Genomic DNA, 20,336 nt, shown 5'->3' with positions numbered 1-20,336 from the left:
ACTTTATTTTGGCTGCCTCCGATGGCCTGAACTTTCGAGTCAAGCGATGTGATGAAGATTGGGTGATTCAAAACATTTTACTAATGACTCCAACTACTAGATATTGTACCAAATACAAATTTTTCAGGAAATAGAAAATCCCCTTACCAGTAGCATCAGGAGACATTATGGAAGTAAAAGAGTACCAAGCAATTACTCCCAACCAGGGTTTCAAATCGCGGTCGCGTTTTCGGTTATTTCAGATTTACCGTGATTGCGGCCGTCGCGGGTAACTCGAACAGCGACGAAACCGCTATATCGCGGTCGCGGACCGTTTTTTGAAACCCTGCTCCCAACATTTCTTAAGATAGCAAAAGTTATTGTAGATAAATATCATAACCTCAACCAACTTAGTTCACTTCTAAGCTTTAGAAACAACCGCAGTCTCCACAAAATCAAGTCTTGATTAGAAATTTTGGATACCTTTCAGAAATGACAAAATTAAGAACATAATAGCTAGCTACTTGCAACAAAACAGAGGCATCTGTTCAACGAAGTCTCCTGGCTTCCCTCTCGGACTCGAGCAAGGTGAGAATATCTCCCTCCCTGACCGGTCCCTTAACATTCCTCATAATGAAACGGTTCTGATCATCCAAAAACTTGACTCTCACTTGAGTCACCTGACCTCTGGACCCTGTTCTTCCCATAATTTTCACCACCACAGCAAACTTGATTTGGGAATCCATCTCAGAAAACAATCAAACACTGTTTCAACACCATGGCCCAAAACTTTGAATATAAGATTCATCGAAAGCTAATCTTGTTGCTAACTTGATATGGAGATTAGATCAGATTATTGATAGTAATTGTGAAAACCCGTTTCACCAACTTTGATAGAAAAACAAGAAAAGTAGCAATGGCTCATTAAAATTTCCTAACATCAAGCTTCAACATATAATCATATATTTGATAATCCATTGTACCTCATTTTATAGAATGGAAAGGCTCTAGCAAAACAAAAAATTTCCTATTAAGGATCCATAGACTTCAATTTTAGCAACTTAACAGCTTACTTCAACAGGCATCAAAGCAATCTAGCTCTAGAAAGCAGATTACAAAGGACTATTACTATTCGAATTTAACCAAAAACTTCAAAAGGTACCTTAAAACAAGATTACTAATCGTAAATTTGATAACCCATTTCACCAAGCTGAACAGAAAAACACTTCAGCAAACGCAGGAAGGGTTCATTAGGATCCATACACTTGCATTTTCGAACTTATCAGCACAGTTTAACAGATGATCAAGCAATCTACTCTTGAAAACAACTTAAACAATAACATTACTGATTAAACTTGACCAAAAACAATACTTACATATCTTCAAAATAACAAAAAAAAAGAAGCGAAAACAAATTCAAAATCAGAAAACAAACAGAAGATCTAACGCTAAACATAACTAAACAAAACCACGAGAATTTGAAACAGAACATAAAAACTGACCTAAATTTAGCTTGATAAGTATCAAGGGGAGCGGCTGCTGCTTCTCTTCTGATTTTCAGAGCGAGGGAAAGAGAAAACCCTAAGATTAGTAATTATAGGCAGTATTTTGAAATGACGCTTATGGTCAGCAGATTAAGAGTTGTAAATTGAGGTATTATGGTCATTGTGGTGGTATTCATATTGGGCTTTAGAGGATACGTAGGTGGGTAGAATTGGTCGGGTTAAAAAAATTAAGGGTAAATTACGTGTTTAGTACCTAACGTTTTACTATTGGTACGTTTTAGTATTTGAACTTTCAATTTTTACAAAATCATAGTTTAGTTTTTGTTTCATTTTAGTACCTACCATTAGTTTTTTTTTCATTTTAGTATACATCGTTAAAAACTTAACGGAAGAGCTAATATGAGATTTTTTAATTTTTAAATTATTATGTATATTATTATTTAAATTACCATATGAGCTAATAGAGGTAATTGGTTTAAAATTTCAAAGTATATATTTAACTTATACCAAACTATCATTATAAAATGAAAGAAATTTGTTAGGTCTATGATTCCAACTTAGAACATCTCACAAAATATTCAAACATTTAATCACTAAATAAGATTAAGAGTTAATTTAATAAATACCAAAAATATTGTTTAACATAAAAATATTAAATTAAAATAAATAATTTATCATTTTAATTTAAAATAAAAAAATTAAATAATTATTTAAATATTTTATAAAATCAATATTATTTTATTTTAAAAATTACATGTATTGTATCAAAAGTAGTTTAAAATATATGTATTTAAATATTTAAATTTTAAAAATTTAAAAATATAAACTTCTATTTTATAATTATTTATTAAAATAAATAAATAATTTATATTTAAAATTACTTAAATAGTTTAAGGATGGAATATAAATTTTTTAATTTAATATTATTTATTAACTATTTAATTAAATAAATAAATATAAATGATAATTTTAAATAGTTAATTGATTATTTTCTTATTTCTAAATAATATTTTACTTCAGATATTATTTATTTTAATTTAAATTTTTATAAGTTAAATAATAATTTTGATATGTATTGAATTAATTCTTAATATTATTTAGTGATTAAATGTTTGAATATTTTGTGAGATATTCTATGTTGAAATCGTAGTTCTAACAAATTTCTTTCATTTTATAATGATTGTTTGGTATAAGTTAATTATATACTTTGGGCTTATGACGGTTGAGTGCTTCATTTCCTCCCAGGAGACCCAGGATCGATTCCTGTTGAGTACTCATTTTGGGGTCTGTTTCATGGTTGTTTCTAATAATGTGGTGACATAGTTGAATAAAATCAATTAAATAATAATATAAAAAATAATTAAAAAATTTAAAAATGTCATGTCATAAATTTGTAATGGCGGAGTACTAAAATAAAAATTAATATGATTTTGTAAAAATTAAAAATTTAAATAGTAAAACATACAAATAGTGAAATTTTAGGTATTAAACACGTAACTTACCCAAAAATTAATTCATTAGGTCATTTTTAAAATTAACTTGGAATCTACTGTATTTATTATAGTGATTTAGAACTTATTAACATCGATGGGACGAGTTATAATAAAATATATTTTTTATTAAAATTTATTTTTAGGTATTAAACACGTAATTTATCCAAAAATTAATTCATTAGGTCATTTTTAAAATTAATTTGGAATTTAAATAAAAATATTATTATAGCAAACTCGTCAGGTAGGCGAGTTTGTTCTACACTATACTATTTCCAGTAGATCTCAAAATAAAATCCAAGTCGATCTAATGAATTAATTTTTTTAATCCGCTTGATTTATTGGGCAATTTTACCTGGGTGTGGATGACGTCCACGGTTGCCTAATGGTACGACCTTGATTTGATATCTTTAAGCCGTCGGATTGTCATGCTTTAAAAATCTTAATTTATGTTTTTCTTTCCTATTTTATTTCACAACTTCAAAAAATTTATACTTTGTGCTTCTTTTATCACACAATTTTATTGGTAAAACTTAATTACTTCAATATTTAAAAGTTATTATGGTTCGTTTTCTTTAATACTATGAGATTTACAAAATAATATTTATTCACAAAGTGTTACTTAATTTTGATTCGGGTTCACAAAACGGGTACGATATTGTATTTCGTTAATGTTACTTTGTAGTTTGTTGAGGCTAGAATTATTTAGAACGAATTTTGGGATAATGATTTGTGATGATATTTTATTTTGGTTCGCTGCTAATTTTTTTAAAGGTAAACTACACCACATATCACAAATCTTTAGGTGATATATCGTTTACACCACTGAATTTTAAATTTTACCAATCATAGCATCGAACTTTGTTTTTAGTTTCAATTATATCATTTGACCGTTAAATCATTAACAGTCGAATCAAAATGAAGTCTTTTTAGTGAAGTGTCTACGTTTACAACCATCAGGCATAACTCATGTCAGCAATCGTCAGCCATATTATCGTGACGTTAACAATTTAATGATTAAGTTGTATAATTGAAACAAAAACCAGAGTTTAGTATTATAATTGAAAAAAATTAAAAATTTCGTGATATAAACGGTACAAAACCTAAAATTTAATGGTATCGGATATAGCTTACTCTTTTTTTAATAATTTATCTATATGTTAAATAGTGAAAAATGATAATTTTAATAATTCTTAAACTATTATAAAATTAAAGGACTAAATTTATAATTAAACCAAATTATCTTAAATAGTAAAAACGCAATAATAAAAATAATTGTTCTTTAGATGGTTCTGTGAGATCTCAATTATATTTTTCTCTCTTCCCTCACCTGCACTCTTCCCCGTCTTCCTTTCTTTTTCTTCGTACAGTCTTAATATACATTTAAAAAAAAAGTGCTGTAAAAAATATTATTATTTTTTAATATTTTAATAAAACGTAATCTAAAATATTATTAAAATATTATTTTTTCTATCAAAAATATTAATATTGGATTCTACCATAAATTAATTAGAAAAAATAACATTTTCGGTAAAAATATAATATTTTAGGTAACGTTTTGCATGAAATGTTAAAAAAACAATAACATTTCCGGTAGGACATTTATTTAGTTATATATTAAGGCTGTCGTATAACATAACTGCCCTCTTTTTTTTCCTTTACCAAAATACCAAAATGCATATATGTTAAAACTTTTAGTTTTTGTGTCATTTTAGTATCTCGTTTAAAATTTATTATTAAGTATTAAACAGTTTGAAAGTTTAGGTGCTAAAATTGATAAAAAGTAATAATTTAGGGATTAAACGTGTTAAATTCTTAATGGATATATACTAAAATTAAATAAAAACTAAATGTTATATATGATTTTAAAAAATTAAAAATTTATGTATTAAAATAGATAAAAACTGAGAGTTCATCAGATACTAAATGCGTAGTTTACCCAAAAATTATACTTAACTACGTTAAAGACCAAAAAAGAAAATAAACTACAGTCAAGGACTGAAAAAGAAAATAAGCTAAAAGGGGTTTAAACCGTGAAATCCTGAACCTTTAAAGACCAGAAGTTTAATTCTTAGTTGTCCGAAGTCCAAGCTTTTATTTCTCCCTTTCATCTCTGTTTCAACTCTCAACAATTTTACTATTTTTTTTTTTTTGGAAATCTTGTATGGAGCTCTCACTCTCCCACTGTTCTTCCCTTGGAATTTCAGCTGTAAATCCTCATTACAAGGCCGTATGTTGTCCGCCGAAGGCGATACCCAGTAAGCTCAATGCCAGACGTTTTGATTCGTCTTTGAAATGTTTCAAATATGGGGTCTCAGTTGGGCTCTACAATCGTTCAAGTTGCTCAACATATGTTCCAGCTAGGAATTACAAGCGTAATTCAATCTGGGTATAACTTGTTCCCTCAAACTCTTACTTTAAGTTCTTGTTGTTTTCCTGGTTTCTTGTTGGTTATGCCTGCGAATCTGCGAATGAGAATCCAAAATTTGAATTTTAGTTGAGAATTGAGTTCTGTTTGATAACTTGAACTTATTGGAGTTATCAATTTATCTTCGAGAATAAGCTTGCTGCAGATTATCCAGTTAAGTATAAATCAAAAGCAACATCCAAAATTTGTTAAAATGTATTCTTTGTTTGTTGTTTTCAAACACATCTTTTTTTAAAAAAAATAGAAAGCAAGTATTAAAGCAACATCCAAAATTTGCCTAATTTGATTTGAACTGAAAATTTAGTTTCAAGTCCATTGATGCTGCTAACGACTTTCTTTTACAAGATTTGAAACCCTTTTTCATTGAATAGAGATCTAATAGTGAATGACATGAGCTTGTCAGCTCAAAACAGCTTTTTCATATTTATTGTTGTTAACTATGAGCCGACGAGAATCAACGAGTCTATACGTGCCATTAATGTAATGTGAATGTGGCTTATACCAGGCTTGCAGTCAAGTTGGTGCTGCTGGGTCTGATCCAATGCTTAACAAAGTATCAACTTTCAGAGATGTGTGCTGGAGGTTCTTAAGGCCCCATACAATACGTGGAACGGCTCTAGGATCAGTGTAAGAACTTATGATTGAAGTACTGGTTATATGTGGTGAGTTAATTAAATGTTTCTTGTTTATTTTAAGTGAAGTTTGTTGTCAAATTCATTGGCAGTGCTTTGGTGGGAAGAGCATTGATTGAGAACTCAAATTTGATAAAGTGGTCTCTGCTGCTGAAGGCATTCTCCGGTCTTATAGCTCTAATATGTGGAAATGGTTATATAGTTGGCATCAATCAGATCTACGATATCGGAATTGACAAGTATGTGGCATTTCTTTGTAAAAACAATTTACTTCTCAAGTGAAAATGTAAGTAGTGACTTATTTAACATCCTTGAATTTTAAATTAGAGCTGCCAATACACAAATACGGGTCTTTGTCATCTAACACATATAAATATATATTTATCATTCAACATTTTTCTTTTAATTTTTTTGGCTTTGTTAAAATGTTTTTTGATTGTATATCTGTTTTATAGTTTTCATCTTGGATTGTAGATCATGCAGGAACTGTAAGACTGCGTAGCTTCTTAGACAAAATTTGAGGTTTCAAGATTATGCTTATGGGGTATATACTAGTGACATTAAGGGATGAGAATGTAACTAACCTTTTTTCCTCTCCACTTTGCAGGGTAAATAAACCCTACTTACCCGTAGCTGCAGGGGATCTCTCTGTTCAGTCAGCATGGTTCTTGGTGAAATTTTTTGCAGTGACAGGCCTTCTGATTGTTGGATACAACTTTGGCCCATTTATCACATCTCTTTACTCTCTTGGTCTTTTCCTGGGCACCATTTATTCTGTTCCCCCATTTAGAATGAAGAGATTTCCGGTTGCAGCATTTATCATAATTGCCACGGTACTTTGTTGTGAAGAACATATTGTTTAAACTTTATTCAATGATGGAACTATTTAGCTGACAACATCGGTTGCTTGAAACTGATTCCATGTTAGGTGTGGACAAAATTTTTTTCTTGATAGAAGAAAATGAAGCAACTTATTTCAGAAGTCATTAGAGAGAAGTTTATATCATATTTTTATCCTTGTTACTGGTGCATTGGTTGATTGAATGTTATGCAGAACAACTGTTAATTGATTTGATTTTAGAATTGGTTGTAAAATGGAAATGGAAGTATGATCAGTGACTGGACCAGCGTAGTACACGGATATTAATAGTTGATTTTTGTAATAATTACTGTAGCCTATATGAAAATGACACCCTTTGCATGAATTGGCACCCTCATTTACTACTGAAAGCATTTTCATGTTTGTTTCTAACTGTCATTATTGGAGAAAATTTAAGAAATTGACATTTGCAGGTGCGGGGTTTCCTTCTGAATTTTGGGGTTTATTATGCCACAAGAGCTGCTCTTGGACTTCCGTTTCAGTGGAGGTGGGTAACCATTCTTTTAATGCTTAACTTCTTAATATTGGTCAATATTTGAGTGGAGTTGGGTGACGTCCATTCCTCTCGATATTTATATCCTTGACCACAAACAAATGGAAAAGGAAAAGTTATCAATCACTTCCATTGTATTTCTAACCTAGTATTGCGAATTGATAAAAGCATGTGCTATTAATTCATGAACTTGACCCCTGATCATCCATGAAGTGCCTCTGAGTTCTTTTCCATCATTGAGTACAGTGGAACCTTTCTTGTACGTTCATCCATCTAATTTCAACTCCCAAGATTTGCACTCGCTTTTATAATCAGACATCAATGACTAAGGTTTCACTTTTATGAACACATGTTTGAAAACTGTTGAGAGACCTAAACATGTAACTTGACTCATTCTGTCTGCAGTGCACCTGTGGCATTTATCACAACTTTCGTGACATTGTTTGCACTGGTTATTGCCATAACCAAGGATCTTCCCGATGTAGAAGGAGATCGCAAGTATGTTTTTGACCAATTTAGCAATTTTTTTTGTTCTGTTCTTCTCCAGTTGACATTGATGATATCAAGTTTCCCTGCCACCCAGTCGAGTTTCCTTCATGAGTTGTGAAATATTGATTGATTGTTCAAACTATAGCTATTCGATTTTAAACCTATACTACTGTTTTGGTCACTAAAATTTTCTATATTTGCATCTGAGATCTGTTTGTGCAACCATATACAGATTTCAAATATCAACATTAGCAACAAAGCTTGGAGTTAGAAATATTGCACTTCTTGGTACCGGACTTCTACTGGTGAATTATGTTGCTGCTGTGGTTGCTGCAATATACATGCCTCAGGTGAACGAGTACCTCTAAAAATCTGTCTTATCATTCCCTAGTATTTGTTCCTGAATTTATTGCTTACTTTTTGTGGCTCACTGAAGCATTTGAGCATTGTTTTGATTTCTTTAATCTATCTTCGAGAGAGATTATCCAAAAATAGTAAATTCTTCAATTGCATATGTTACAGGCTTTCAGGCGTATTTTAATGATACCTGCTCATATCTTCTTGGGAGCATGCTTGGTTTTCCAGGTGCGTTACCTGGATTTTTGACTTTTGCAAATATAATAGTGGCCTGGAATCTATTATTCTTTATTATTTGCTTCCAGAAACGGACATTCTTGAAAGAATCTGCCTTTCAAATTTCAATAACAGTTGCTCCTTTATCAAAAACCTAATCCTTGGAGTATTATTTTGACTTTGTAATGTCAGTTCAGTTTGTGACTGATTGTTGTTTCTTCCTCAATTTTGATCTCTGATGCAATTTTTCTTAACATTGGTTCAGGCATGGGTGTTGGAACAAGCAAATTACACTAAGGTAAGGCCTATCTTCACATAGATCATATCACATTAGCGCATTTGACATGTTATATACTTCAGTTGAATGAATTTTTCAATTTTGGGGATTATGGATAACCATATAGCAAATAGATATCTAGAGTCGCCATCCTACTGGGAGTTATGGTATTGATAAGTTAAGGCCACCTTTGGCTGTTAGTTTGAATAAATGACCATATTTGGTATGAACCTATGGTGCTCCGACTTCTTGTTTTTCTTAAAAGTATTGGTGCCCAACACATTTGCACATTATGGGGGCATGTGATACAAAACCACCTTTAAGGTCCGGCTTTAGATAGCCACGTAAGGAAGTAATGGCAGCTAAAAAAACATGGTTTGTCTTTGTCGAAGATCCTATTGAAAAGCTAGTTGCTAATACCTTATCGATTTAATAATTGCAATCATGTTTGATATTGAAAATACTACTACTTATTATATCATTCTCTTAACTATAGTCTAGTTGCTACGTCTCCGCCTGTTACTGTTTGCAGAAGGTCTAGATTGGTTGATTCATAGAAAGACCATATTATGTTCCCCTAAGTGCACCGGCTGCTCTTTGGTTAAACTTGTGGAATGATCATTCCTGTATGACTGCATCGATATGTTTGACAACCTATGGCAGCAAACAGTCTATTGATCTATTTCAGCCACTCAGCTCTCTAATATTTTCATTGTTAACAACTGCGTGATGTTTGAACATTTTTAAGTCAAGTGACAAGTATTTGTAAGATTCATATGTGAGGGTTTTCGTTTATTTATTTTTCTTTAATTAACTTAATCACAACTTCAAGCCGCATTCGATGCCGGATGTTATATTTGATTGAAATTTTGCAGGAAGCAATCTCAGGGTTCTATCGCTTCATATGGAATCTTTTCTACGCGGAGTATGCGATCTTCCCTTTCGTGTAGAACCCTAATCTTTACTCTCCATACTTTTGTTTATGGTATTTTCATTTTGACAGAGGGGTAGTAGTTATGTACATATCTTCATGATTTTGCCATCCATTGCCTCTTTTGACAACACTATCTTGAATTACTTCTTATTCAAAGAAATTAAAAAAAGAGAGGGTTCAATCTTAGTTATCCCTGTAATTTACACACTTTTTTTTATTAGTATGAGGTAGTTATAAAGTAGTATTTATTCATAATTTTTTTAAGGGTAAAGTATAGTAATGGTCACTGAACATTTCAGAAGCTTGCATTTAGGTCCCCTAACATTTAAAACTTGCAATACAGTCCCCCAACATTTATTCCGTTTGCAATATGGTCCCCCAACTTAAACCACAGTTAGAAAATTAGGATAAATTATATAAATGGTCATTGAACTTTTCAGTCACTTGAATTTAGGTCCCCCAACTTTTAAAACTTGCAAAACAATCATCAATTTCATTCTAAACCCCAATTTCCAAAGTAATTCAATTTTATTCTAAACCCTAAATTCCAAAATACTTAAATTAAATTCAATTATGTCAAAGTTATTATTATTTAATTTCATCTTATTTCATGTGATACGTATTTTTTATATAAATATAATAGTATAATTCTTATCTGTTGAAGAAATTTTTTAATTAAAAAAAGTAGTTAGGATATAAAAGAGGTTGAAAATAATTTGAATTTTAAATTTATAAAATGTTATTTTGGCGTATAAATAAAAGTGTAAACTACTCGGTTGACAACTTAACTATCTAGCCCTTTTTACTTTTGTCATCGATCTTTTAAATTTATCAATCATACCACATAATTATTTAACTGTTTCAACTAAGCCACTAGTCGTTACCAATTGATAAAAATGATGATGTGGCAGTTAAAAGGAATTGACATTATTATACATTCAGTCTTTATTATTTATATAATCAATTTGGTCCTAAATTAAATAAAATTTAATAAATTAATCATTTAATTAGGATCTGATATGTGTTAGCACATGATCATGACACGTGTCATTGGTGACACGTGTTACCACCTAATTATTTATATATGCTATCAATTTGGTCCTAAATTAAATAAAATTTAATAAATTAATCATTTAATCAGGATCTGACATGTGTTAACACATGATCATGATATGTGTTATTGGTGACACATGTCACCTCCTAATTAGAAGAAAATTAAGTTACAAAGAAGTAAAATTTTGGTCTTGGGCAAACTCAAACCTGAGTCACACAAATGAAAGATATAGGGTGGAGCTACTAAGCTAACACCATCGTTTGTGTTAAGAGATATACAATAGTACATATACTAATAGTATGACCAATGCCAGAAAAAAAGAATATAATGTAAAATGGAAATAATGAGATTTGAACTTCGGCAAAAAATTTGAAAGCAATAAATGATGAGAAAATATTATATTTTTTACAATAAAAAATATTATATTTGATAAATTGTTTGATAGATTTAATATATTTTTAAATATTAGTTGATACAATATTTTAAAAGAATAAATTTAAGATTTATATTTTTAAACTAAATTTAATAATTATTTTTCATATTTATAATTCATGATTATATATATAATCTTTAGTTGAGTATTTCTAATATAATTAATAATTTTAATTTCTTATTAAAAATAAAATATTCAAAAAATATAAATGATTCATACATTAATATATGAATATATTTTTTATTTATACATCTAAATATAAATATACATTTATATAAATATATTTTTATTCGTTGTGTATGTGCCTTGAACTCTTTCTTCAAGCCTATATTACCTTAAATTGAAGTATTTTAGAATTTAATTGAAGTATTTTAGAATTTAGGGTTTAGAATAAAATTGAATTACTTTGGAAATTGGGGTTTATAATGAAATTGATGACTGTTTTGCAAGTTTTAAAAGTTGGGGGACCGAAATTCGAGTGACTGAAAAGTTCAATGACCGTTTATATAATTTATCCTAATTTTCTAACTGTGGTTTAAGTTGGGGGATCATATTGCAAACGGAATAAATGTTGGGGGACTGTATTGCAAGTTTTAAATGTTGGGGGACCTAAATGCAAGTTTCAGAAATGTTCGGTGACCATTACTATACTTTACCCTTTTTTTAATCTATGGACAATGCGCATACACTCTGCATACATGCGATATATTCAGCGCGAAAATTCATTAATTTGTCTTCCAAATGCCAATTTTAACTTGTAAATTACTTGCTCTTCCTCCTTGAATCCAAGTAAACTCTCTCTCTCTCTCTCTCAAAATGACCATTTCCAAGATAAAAAGAGAAATCCAAGCTGAGATTCAATTAATGAATATGAAGAACTGTGATTAATTTTTTAAAGGGTAAAGTATACAAATAGTCCCTGACTATAGATATCATTTTGTTAAGTCTCTCGACTATTAAAAGTTACAAAATGATTATTCGACTATAGAATGTTACTTTGTTTAGTCCCTCGACTATTAAAAATTATAAAATGGTCACCCGACTATTCTTTATGTTCTAAACTCGTCATTTCCTGTTAAAAAATTGGCGGTAGTTTGAGCTGGACGTTAACATGATGATTGAGATATGATAGTCGTTTGAGATTACGTGATCAGATTTTATCATATCACAATCATTTAACGGAAAATGAAGGGTTTGGAACATGAAATAAGTTCACACAACCAACAAGCAATTCCTCACCATCACACAACCAATAAGCTAAAGCCGGCGACTTTCCTACCAGAAATTTATGGAGATCCAAAATTTGAATATTATTTTCTTAAAATATGAGTATGCAAAATTTTTAATTTTTTATTTTTTATTTCATTTTCCTTAACATATTAAACTTTTAATTTTTTCCGTAAATAATGGATGCACTTGGCCCCTTATTTTCTACTATTCTCGTTATTGTTTAAATTAGAAATGGACGCGAGATTTTATATTAAGGGTGAATTTATAAAATTTTAGTGAGAATCAAATATATTATTAATATAAAATATAAAAAAATACACTTTTACACATGAAAAATAGTAAAGAAACAACCTTAAAATTCCAAGTTTTTACTTGATAGAATAGAATGAAAATTGGAATGATGACAAATAAAAAAGAAAAGAAAAAATCTTTCAATCCAACGTGCTTCGTAGGAAGGATGGATTTTTTTTAATAAATATTTTATTTCCATTTATTAATTAGTAGTATTGTGTAGATATTGATTTTCGTTCGGGCTTATTTAGTATATATTAATATTATATTTTATCTTTGTATTTTAATTTCAAAAGATGTTAGTATTTCAATTAAGATCTAGGATATTATTTTAAATATTATTTTATTTTATCTTTGTTTTAAGTATTTTAGTTTAAATAGTTTTAAGTGTTTTAATTAGGATAAAAGATATTATTTTTGGAATTATCTTTAGTTTGTTTTTAGAGACTTAAAGACTATAAATATTCTCTTAGGGTGAACCTAGAAACACAACAGACATAGATCTGAGAATAAAATCTTCTTTTTCTCTCTAGCTTTCTCTCTATTTTTTTCGCACACTTTTTTATTTTCTTTTAAATTTCGTTTTCAACAATTATGCTAATAATGACTTTGGTCATATTTAGTTAATTTTCTTTTAAGCCGAAGGCTCAGTCCCAAACGTGAGAATTCATATTTGACTTTTTGAGAACACACGTAGCAAAATCTTTTGGTAAGAGGAAACTGAGATCGGAACAAGTTATTGTTGAAACAACATAATCCGAGTCGGCATCGAAGAATTGACCTTGTAAGCCAACGTGAATTTTGAAGTAAATATCCGTTTCGATAATCCGATGAATTTGAGGCAAAGTTGAAGTCTGAGGTTGCTTTCACTGTAAGTTTCTCTTTATCTCAATCTCTTTAGATTATTTATTTAATTTTATTTAATTCTTATCTTTTATTTTAAAAACAACTTTTAAAAACTCATTTTTATCTTTTATGCTATTATTTATTATTTTATTATATTTCCCCTTTTTATCTTATTTTTGTTTCATCTTTATTTTTTCACTTTTTTAGTTTATTTTGTTTTACTTTTATTTTATCTTTTAACATTTTTTATTTTTTTTCTTTCTGAAATTTAATTTATTTATTTATTTTTTTCTTTTAACATTTTTTATATAATATTTTTTAAATTTAATATTTCCTTCTTTGATTTATTTTTTAGATTTAATTTTTATTTAATATTTCTTTTATTTTATAACCTAACGTTTTCAACGTTTTGGAGGTAATTTCAATTGATCAAAGGTAAGTAATTCAAATTGAGTCTGTAAGTTTTAATTTCAATTTCAATTTTAGCAATTAAGACAACCAATAAATTAAATGATATCGAAAGGGCAATTCAAGGGTGCTAAACCAACTCTCGAATCCGACATATTTATGGTAAAACGTAGATCAGGTAAGATGGTGTCTAATTAACCTAAATATTTTTTAAATGATCAGTGTTAAATTCTAACCAACTTATTTAAGTCGAAGCCCAATTACAGGTCTACCCAAAAGATGGCCGCGACACATTAAAAAAATAAGAGAAAAAAAGATTATTTTTTGAAAAATATATAATTTTAAAAATAATTTAAATTTATCTCGCATTTTTCCATTTTCTTTTCCATCAAATGACAAAGACACCTAAAATTTTATTTTCTTTTGACCTTTTCACTCTCTCCTTTAATATTTTCATTATTTCCACCTAATCAAATAAGTAAATACTCTTAATAAAGTATCAATTATTAATTATTTTTTTAAAATTTAAGATCTAAATTCTAATAATTTAATAATTTAAAATTGGGCCAATTGTCATATCAGCCCTTCAATTTGGTCGATAAATAAATGGCCCAAATATTCCAAGAATTACAAAAAAAGCCCAATAAGATAAAAAAAATCATAGATCCAGTCCAATCTATCTTTATTTTTCAATATATAAAAGACTCTAAAACCTAGCCGACTCACTCACCGATCCTTATCTTTTAGAACCCATTTGCAGCTACTGCCCTGCGATTCAACTTTAAGATCCAGGTAAACCTGTTCTCTCCGTTGAAAAACTGGTGTTTCAACTGTTAACGGCTTCTGTATCTTTATTTTATTCCCTTTTTTTTTCTTTTTTAGCTAGGATGCGGTTTTATGTTTCATGGGCGATTGTGTTTTTCAGATCGGCTCTGATAAACAAATTAACCGAAAATAGTGAAAATATCTATTTTATCTCGTGAATGTGTAAAAAATCGAATACTTTCTTGAGCCGCTGTGTCGGATTAATAGATTTAATTTTATGCTCACGCGTTCATCTAGATTCTGCTATTGATTTTATTTAATTCAAAAGTCTGATTTTTTTTATATTTTTTTTGCAGCTTTCAAATTTAATTTAAGAAAGGAAAAGGCAATGGCATCCAAGTTCTGGACCCAGGTGTGATTTAATTTATTTAATTATATTTTTATTACGTGTGAATTAAAAAACATATATAGCCTTTACATAGTATTCTAATGAAGAACTTGGAGTATTGGACATTTTGTAAGATTTCTGAATTCTACAACTTTACCAATTTATGACAGGGTGGTAGTGACACTGAGGAAGAGGAGACTGATATTGAAGATGAAATTGAGGATGGCGGAGCCGGTGAAACCACAGCTGCTGCTGGAAGCAGATATCTTCAAGCTAATGCAAGCGACAGCGATGATTCTGATGGGCAAAAGAGGGTGGTTAGATCTGCCAAAGATAAGAGGTTTGAGGAGATGGCAAGTACGGTTGATCAGATGAAAAATGCAATGAAAATCAATGACTGGGTTAGTTTGCAGGAGAGTTTTGACAAGATTAATAAGCAGCTGGAGAAGGTTATGCGTGTTACTGAGTCGGACAAAGTTCCGAGTCTTTATATCAAGTGTCTTGTGATGTTGGAGGATTTCTTAGCAGAAGCTTTGGCTAATAAGGAGGCGAAAAAGAAAATGAGTAGTAGTAATCACAAGGCTTTGAATGCAATGAAACAGAAACTCAAGAAGAATAATAAGCAGTATGAGGAATTGATTAATAAGTATAAGGAAAATCCTGAGAGTGAAGAAGAGAAGTTTGAAGACGAGGAAGAAGATGAGGATGAAGATGAATCTGGCTCTGAGGTGGAGGATCCATCACAAATTGCTGAGCTCAGTGATGAGGATGATGAGGGAGAAGAACTGGACGATGCTGCTGCTGACGGGGCCTGGGAGAAGAAACTTAGCAAAAAAGAGAAACTGATGGATCGGGAGTTCAAGAAGGATCCTAGTGAGATCACCTGGGATACTGTTAACAAGAAGTTTAAAGAGGTTGTGGCTGCTAGGGGAAGGAAGGGAACTGGAAAATTTGAACAGGTTGAGCAACTTACCTTCTTGACAAAGGTTGCCAAGACTCCCGCTCAGAAGCTTGAGATCCTTTTCAGTGTTATATCTGCGCAGTTTGATGTTAATCCAGGTCTTAGTGGGCACATGCCTATAAATGTCTGGAAGAAGTGTGTACAGAATATGCTTGTTATATTGGACATCCTTATTCAGTACCCGAACATTGTGGTTGATGATATGGTTGAGCCTGATGAGAATGAAACCCAGAAAGGAGCAGACTATGATGGCACAATCCGTGTTTGGGGAAATTTGGTTGCCTTCCTTGAGAGAATAGATAATGAGTTTTTCAAGAGCTTGCAGTGCATTGATCCACACACACGTGAGTACGTTGAGAGATTGAGAGATGAACCTTTGTTTTTGGTCCTTGCTCAAAACGTCCAGGAGTATTTGGAGCGAATTGGCGATTTGAAGTCTGCTGCTAAGGTTGCTTTAAGGCTTGTTGAACTTGTGTATTACAAGCCTCAAGAGGTGTATGACGCAATGAGGAAACTTGCTGAGCTATCGGAAGATGGAGAAAATGATGGCGATGAGGCTAAAGTTGAGGAAACTCGGGGTTCATCCTCATTTGTTGTTACTCCAGAGCTTGTGCCTCGGAAGTCCACATTCCCTGATAATAGCAGAGCATTAATGGATACCCTAGTGACACTCATTTACAAAAGTGGAGATGAGAGGACCAAAGCCCGTGCCATGCTTTGTGATATTTATCACCATGCCCTTTTTGATGAGTTTCCAATAGCTCGTGATTTGTTGCTGATGAGTCATTTGCAGGATAATATTCAGCATATGGATGTTTCAACACAGATACTCTTTAACCGGGCAATGGCACAAGTTGGACTCTGTGCCTTCCGCGCTGGACTAATTTCTGAAGCTCATGGGTGCCTTTCTGAACTCTATTCGGGTGGCAGGGTGAAGGAATTGCTTGCACAAGGTGTTTCACAAAGTCGATATCATGAGAAAACCCCAGAACAGGTATTGATCATTATATAATTCTGTAACAGATCATAATCCTGAATAGCTTTAATTAATAATCCTGTAATTTCCACAGTATTGTTGTTTTTTTTTACTGTCTGTGCAATGTTTTTGCATGCTAATATTTTGTTGTTGTGAAGTTTTAGTAAATAGTTTTTAATTAGTTGGTTAGATGTTTTTTTTTCTTTGGGATTGAAAGGATCTCTCTTTTTACATGATGTTTCTGTTAGGCAGTGGATGTTTGAGTTATGGAAACAAATATAGTAGCGAGGGTTACAAGACGACAAACTTGTATGAAACTCTAGTTGAAGGATATTCTCCACTGACCAGTTCCTTTTGGAAATAAATACTATATATCTAACTATTAATGTTGATCTATGAATATGATAGAGCAAAAAAATATTGTTGATCTATGAACCTTCATGGCAAACCTTAAATGCCTGCAAGTCATACCCTTCATTAGTATACGTCTAAACATTGTGATGTTACAAGCTCTTCCTGCTATCATGCAATTATTTGAGGACTTACCCTCTTTAACATTGGATTATATCAGGAAAGGTTGGAAAGGAGACGCCAGATGCCTTACCATATGCACATAAACCCTGAGCTTCTAGAGGCTGTGCATTTGATATGTGCCATGCTTCTTGAGGTTCCTAACATGGCGGCCAACTCCCATGATGCCAAGCGCAAGGTGATAAGTAAGACATTCAGGCGGTTGCTTGAGGTGAGTGAGAGGCAGGCATTTACAGGTCCCCCAGAAAATGTGCGGGATCATGTGATGGCTGCCACCAGGGCCCTTTGCAATGGAGATTTTCAGAAGGCCTTCGACGTCATTAATTCTCTTGATGTTTGGAAGCTCCTTAGAAATCGGGAGAGTGTGCTTGAAATGATGAAAGCTAAGATCAAGGAAGAGGCTTTGAGAACTTACCTTTTTACTTACTGTTCATCGTATGATACACTAAGCTTGGATCAGCTCACCAAAATGTTTGGCCTCTCGGAGGCCCAGGTTCATAGCATAGTTAGCAAGATGTTGATAAATGAAGAACTCCATGCAAGTTGGGACCAGCCAACACGGTGCATTGTCTTCCATGATGTTGAATACTCAAGGTTGCAGGCATTGGCATTCCAATTGACTGAAAAGCTTTCAATACTTGCCGAGAGCAATGAAAGGGCAGTAGAGGCAAGAATTGGTGGTGGCGGATTGGATCTGCCACTAAGGCGACGAGATAACCAGGAATATGCAGGTGGCGGTGGTGGCAGGTGGCCTGACTTGTCCTACAACAATCAGGGTAGACAAGGTGGTTCTGGACGTACATCATACGCTGGCGGGGGCAGACCAATGGCCATGGGACAGGCTGCTTCAAGGGATCGGTCAGGGCAGTCACGAGGAACAGGTGGGTATTCTGGGAGAAGTGGTTCAGGAATGAGAGGTTCCCAGATGGATGCTTCAGCTCGCATGGTCAGTCTCAACAGAGGTGTTCGTGGTTAGCTCTTAATGAGCCTAATTTTGTTGGGTCTCATGAACCGAAATTTGTCTTCTATTTTAAGTTTTTTACTTGCAAAACTTTGAGAATGCGGTTGAACTTTCATTAATGAATTTTGTAGTGTATTTTTCCTTTTATGGATGTTTTTAGAGGTGATCAAAACTCGATTCGAAAAAAAAATCAATTTCGAATTATTAGAGTCGAGTTATTTGAGCCAACTAGAATTATAAATTTGGTTTTTGAGTTTAAGTTGAGTTAAATTTTGGAGTTTTGAGTTATTCGAAAAATAAAAAATTTGAATAATTATTTTGATAGTGTTATGATTTAGTCCTTAATTTCATTATTCTTTCAATTCTTTTATTTTAAGTTTATTTTTTTACCAAATTTTAATCGTATGCTCATAAACCATCATAGATTATATATATACTTCCAATTTCCCTTTTTGATAACTTTTTTATTTTATTTTTGAATTTAGTCTTTTACTATTTAATAATTACTTTATTTCTTAGATTCATCTTTTATTTTAAGTTTTTTTTTACCAAATTTGAACAACATGTTTATATACCACAATATAATACTTATATTATTTCAATTTTTCTTTTTGATAATAATTTTTTATTTTTTAATTTATTCCCTCAATTTTTTATAATTTCCTTATTTCTTCAATTCATTCTTTATTTTAAGTATGTTTTTACCAAATTTGAATCATATACTCATATACACAACCTATATAATTTCAATTTCTACATTTTTACTAAAAATGTACTTTTTTTTATTTATTCCCTTAAATTTGCATTTTACTCAATTTTTATCTTTTGACTACAATTCGAGTTACTCTATGTACTAATTTTATTATAATTATTTATAATGTTATGACAATGATTTGTTTCGATTTTTTTGACTTTATTAACCATAATATATATTATATTCTTTCATATTATAATGTTATTTAATATATCAAATATAATCTATAATTATGAAATATATTCATAATATTATATTTTAAATAAATTATTTTGAGGATAAAATATTGATGAGAATATAAATGAGTCAAAAAATTATGAGAATAAAGAATTTGTAAACAATTGTAGTCAAAAGATTAAATTGAGTAAAGTTAAGGACCAAATAAAAAAGAGAGTACATATTTAGTAAGAAAAATAAAAATTGAAGTTACATACGTATTCTATTGTGGTGTATGAGCATGTGGTTCAAATTTGGTAAAAAGAGACTTAAAAATAAATAACAAATTGAAGGAATAAGGAGATTATGAAAAATTGAATGACTAAATTAAAAAATAAAAAATTAGTTATCAAAAATAGGAATTGAAAGTACACATGTATTTTACTATGGTTTAGGAGCATGTGGCTCAAATTTGGTAAAAAAACAGACTTAAAATAAATGACGAATTGAAGAAATAAGGAAATTACGAAAAATCGAATGACTGAATTGAAAAATAAAAAAAATTTATCAAAATGAGGAATTGAAAGTAAACATGTATTCTATTATGGTTTATGAGCATGCGGGTTCAAATTTGGTAAAAATGGACTTAAAATGAAGGAGAAATTGAAGAAATAATGAAATCAATGACTAAATCGTAAAACTGTCAAAATACTTAGACAAAATTTTATTTTTTCGAGTAACTCGAAAATTCAAAATTTCAACTCCACTCGAACTTGAAAATCGAATTATAATTCGAGTTGACTCGAATATCTCAAACAATTCGAAATTAAACAAAAAGGCAATTTTTTGGGTTTTAATTTCACTTGACTGTTGAAAATCCAAAGGATCCCAATATCAATTAC

At 30.9% G+C, this 20,336-nt stretch overlaps 3 protein-coding genes across 4 annotated transcripts; 2 read left to right on the top strand and 1 right to left on the bottom strand.

Annotated features, from left to right (window-relative positions):
- Positions 1-362: 362 nt before the first annotated feature.
- LOC120159789 (40S ribosomal protein S28) lies at positions 363-1,574 on the bottom strand. 2 transcript variants are annotated; one of them, XM_039170336.1, is made up of 2 exons: positions 1,482-1,574; positions 363-744 (listed from the first exon to the last, which is right to left on the bottom strand). In XM_039170336.1, the coding sequence occupies exon 2, from the start codon at positions 723-725 to the stop codon at positions 528-530; it is 198 nt and encodes a 65-aa protein (XP_039026267.1). In that variant the 5' UTR covers positions 726-744; positions 1,482-1,574; the 3' UTR covers positions 363-527. The 2 variants fall into 2 exon arrangements, with proteins under 2 accessions (XP_039026267.1, XP_039026266.1); XM_039170335.1 differs by having other exon boundaries at positions 363-727; positions 1,482-1,558.
- Positions 1,575-5,066: 3,492 nt separating this feature from the next.
- Positions 5,067-9,773, top strand: LOC120159828 (homogentisate solanesyltransferase, chloroplastic-like). Its single transcript, XM_039170363.1, has 10 exons — positions 5,067-5,363; positions 5,908-6,029; positions 6,127-6,273; positions 6,642-6,867; positions 7,328-7,401; positions 7,813-7,905; positions 8,129-8,246; positions 8,419-8,481; positions 8,735-8,767; positions 9,622-9,773. Exons 1-10 carry the CDS (start codon positions 5,139-5,141, stop codon positions 9,694-9,696), a joined length of 1,176 nt encoding a protein of 391 aa, XP_039026294.1. The 5' UTR covers positions 5,067-5,138; the 3' UTR covers positions 9,697-9,773.
- Positions 9,774-14,676: 4,903 nt separating this feature from the next.
- On the top strand, positions 14,677-18,669 carry LOC120159804 (eukaryotic translation initiation factor 3 subunit C-like). The gene is made up of 4 exons (XM_039170346.1): positions 14,677-14,734; positions 15,064-15,119; positions 15,266-17,050; positions 17,604-18,669. Exons 2-4 carry the CDS (start codon positions 15,096-15,098, stop codon positions 18,537-18,539), a joined length of 2,745 nt encoding a protein of 914 aa, XP_039026277.1. The 5' UTR covers positions 14,677-14,734; positions 15,064-15,095; the 3' UTR covers positions 18,540-18,669.
- Positions 18,670-20,336: the final 1,667 nt, after the last annotated feature.

Source organism: Hibiscus syriacus, unplaced genomic scaffold, assembly GCF_006381635.1.
Source record: "Hibiscus syriacus cultivar Baekdansim isolate YM2019G1 unplaced genomic scaffold, ASM638163v2 tig00111377_pilon, whole genome shotgun sequence".
In the NCBI taxonomy this organism is placed as follows: domain Eukaryota; kingdom Viridiplantae; phylum Streptophyta; class Magnoliopsida; order Malvales; family Malvaceae; genus Hibiscus; species Hibiscus syriacus.
Note: the sequence above shows the minus strand (reverse complement) of the source record. Positions and strands in the feature narration are given on the sequence as shown.

Excerpts from the sequence above, each read along its gene's own strand:
- LOC120159789 (XM_039170336.1), bottom strand. The coding sequence starts at position 725 with ATGGATTCCCAAATCAAGTTTGCTGTGGTGGTGAAAATTATGGGAAGA.
- LOC120159804 (XM_039170346.1), top strand. The coding sequence starts at position 15,096 with ATGGCATCCAAGTTCTGGACCCAG. Across the intron at positions 15,120-15,265 it reads CATCCAAGTTCTGGACCCAG|GGTGGTAGTGACACTGAGGA; the intron begins GTGTGATTTAAT and ends AATTTATGACAG. Across the intron at positions 17,051-17,603 it reads ATGAGAAAACCCCAGAACAG|GAAAGGTTGGAAAGGAGACG; the intron begins GTATTGATCATT and ends GGATTATATCAG.
- LOC120159828 (XM_039170363.1), top strand. The coding sequence starts at position 5,139 with ATGGAGCTCTCACTCTCCCACTGTTCTTCCCTTGGAATTTCAGCTGTA. Across the intron at positions 6,030-6,126 it reads GGAACGGCTCTAGGATCAGT|TGCTTTGGTGGGAAGAGCAT; the intron begins GTAAGAACTTAT and ends ATTCATTGGCAG. Across the intron at positions 8,247-8,418 it reads CTGCAATATACATGCCTCAG|GCTTTCAGGCGTATTTTAAT; the intron begins GTGAACGAGTAC and ends CATATGTTACAG.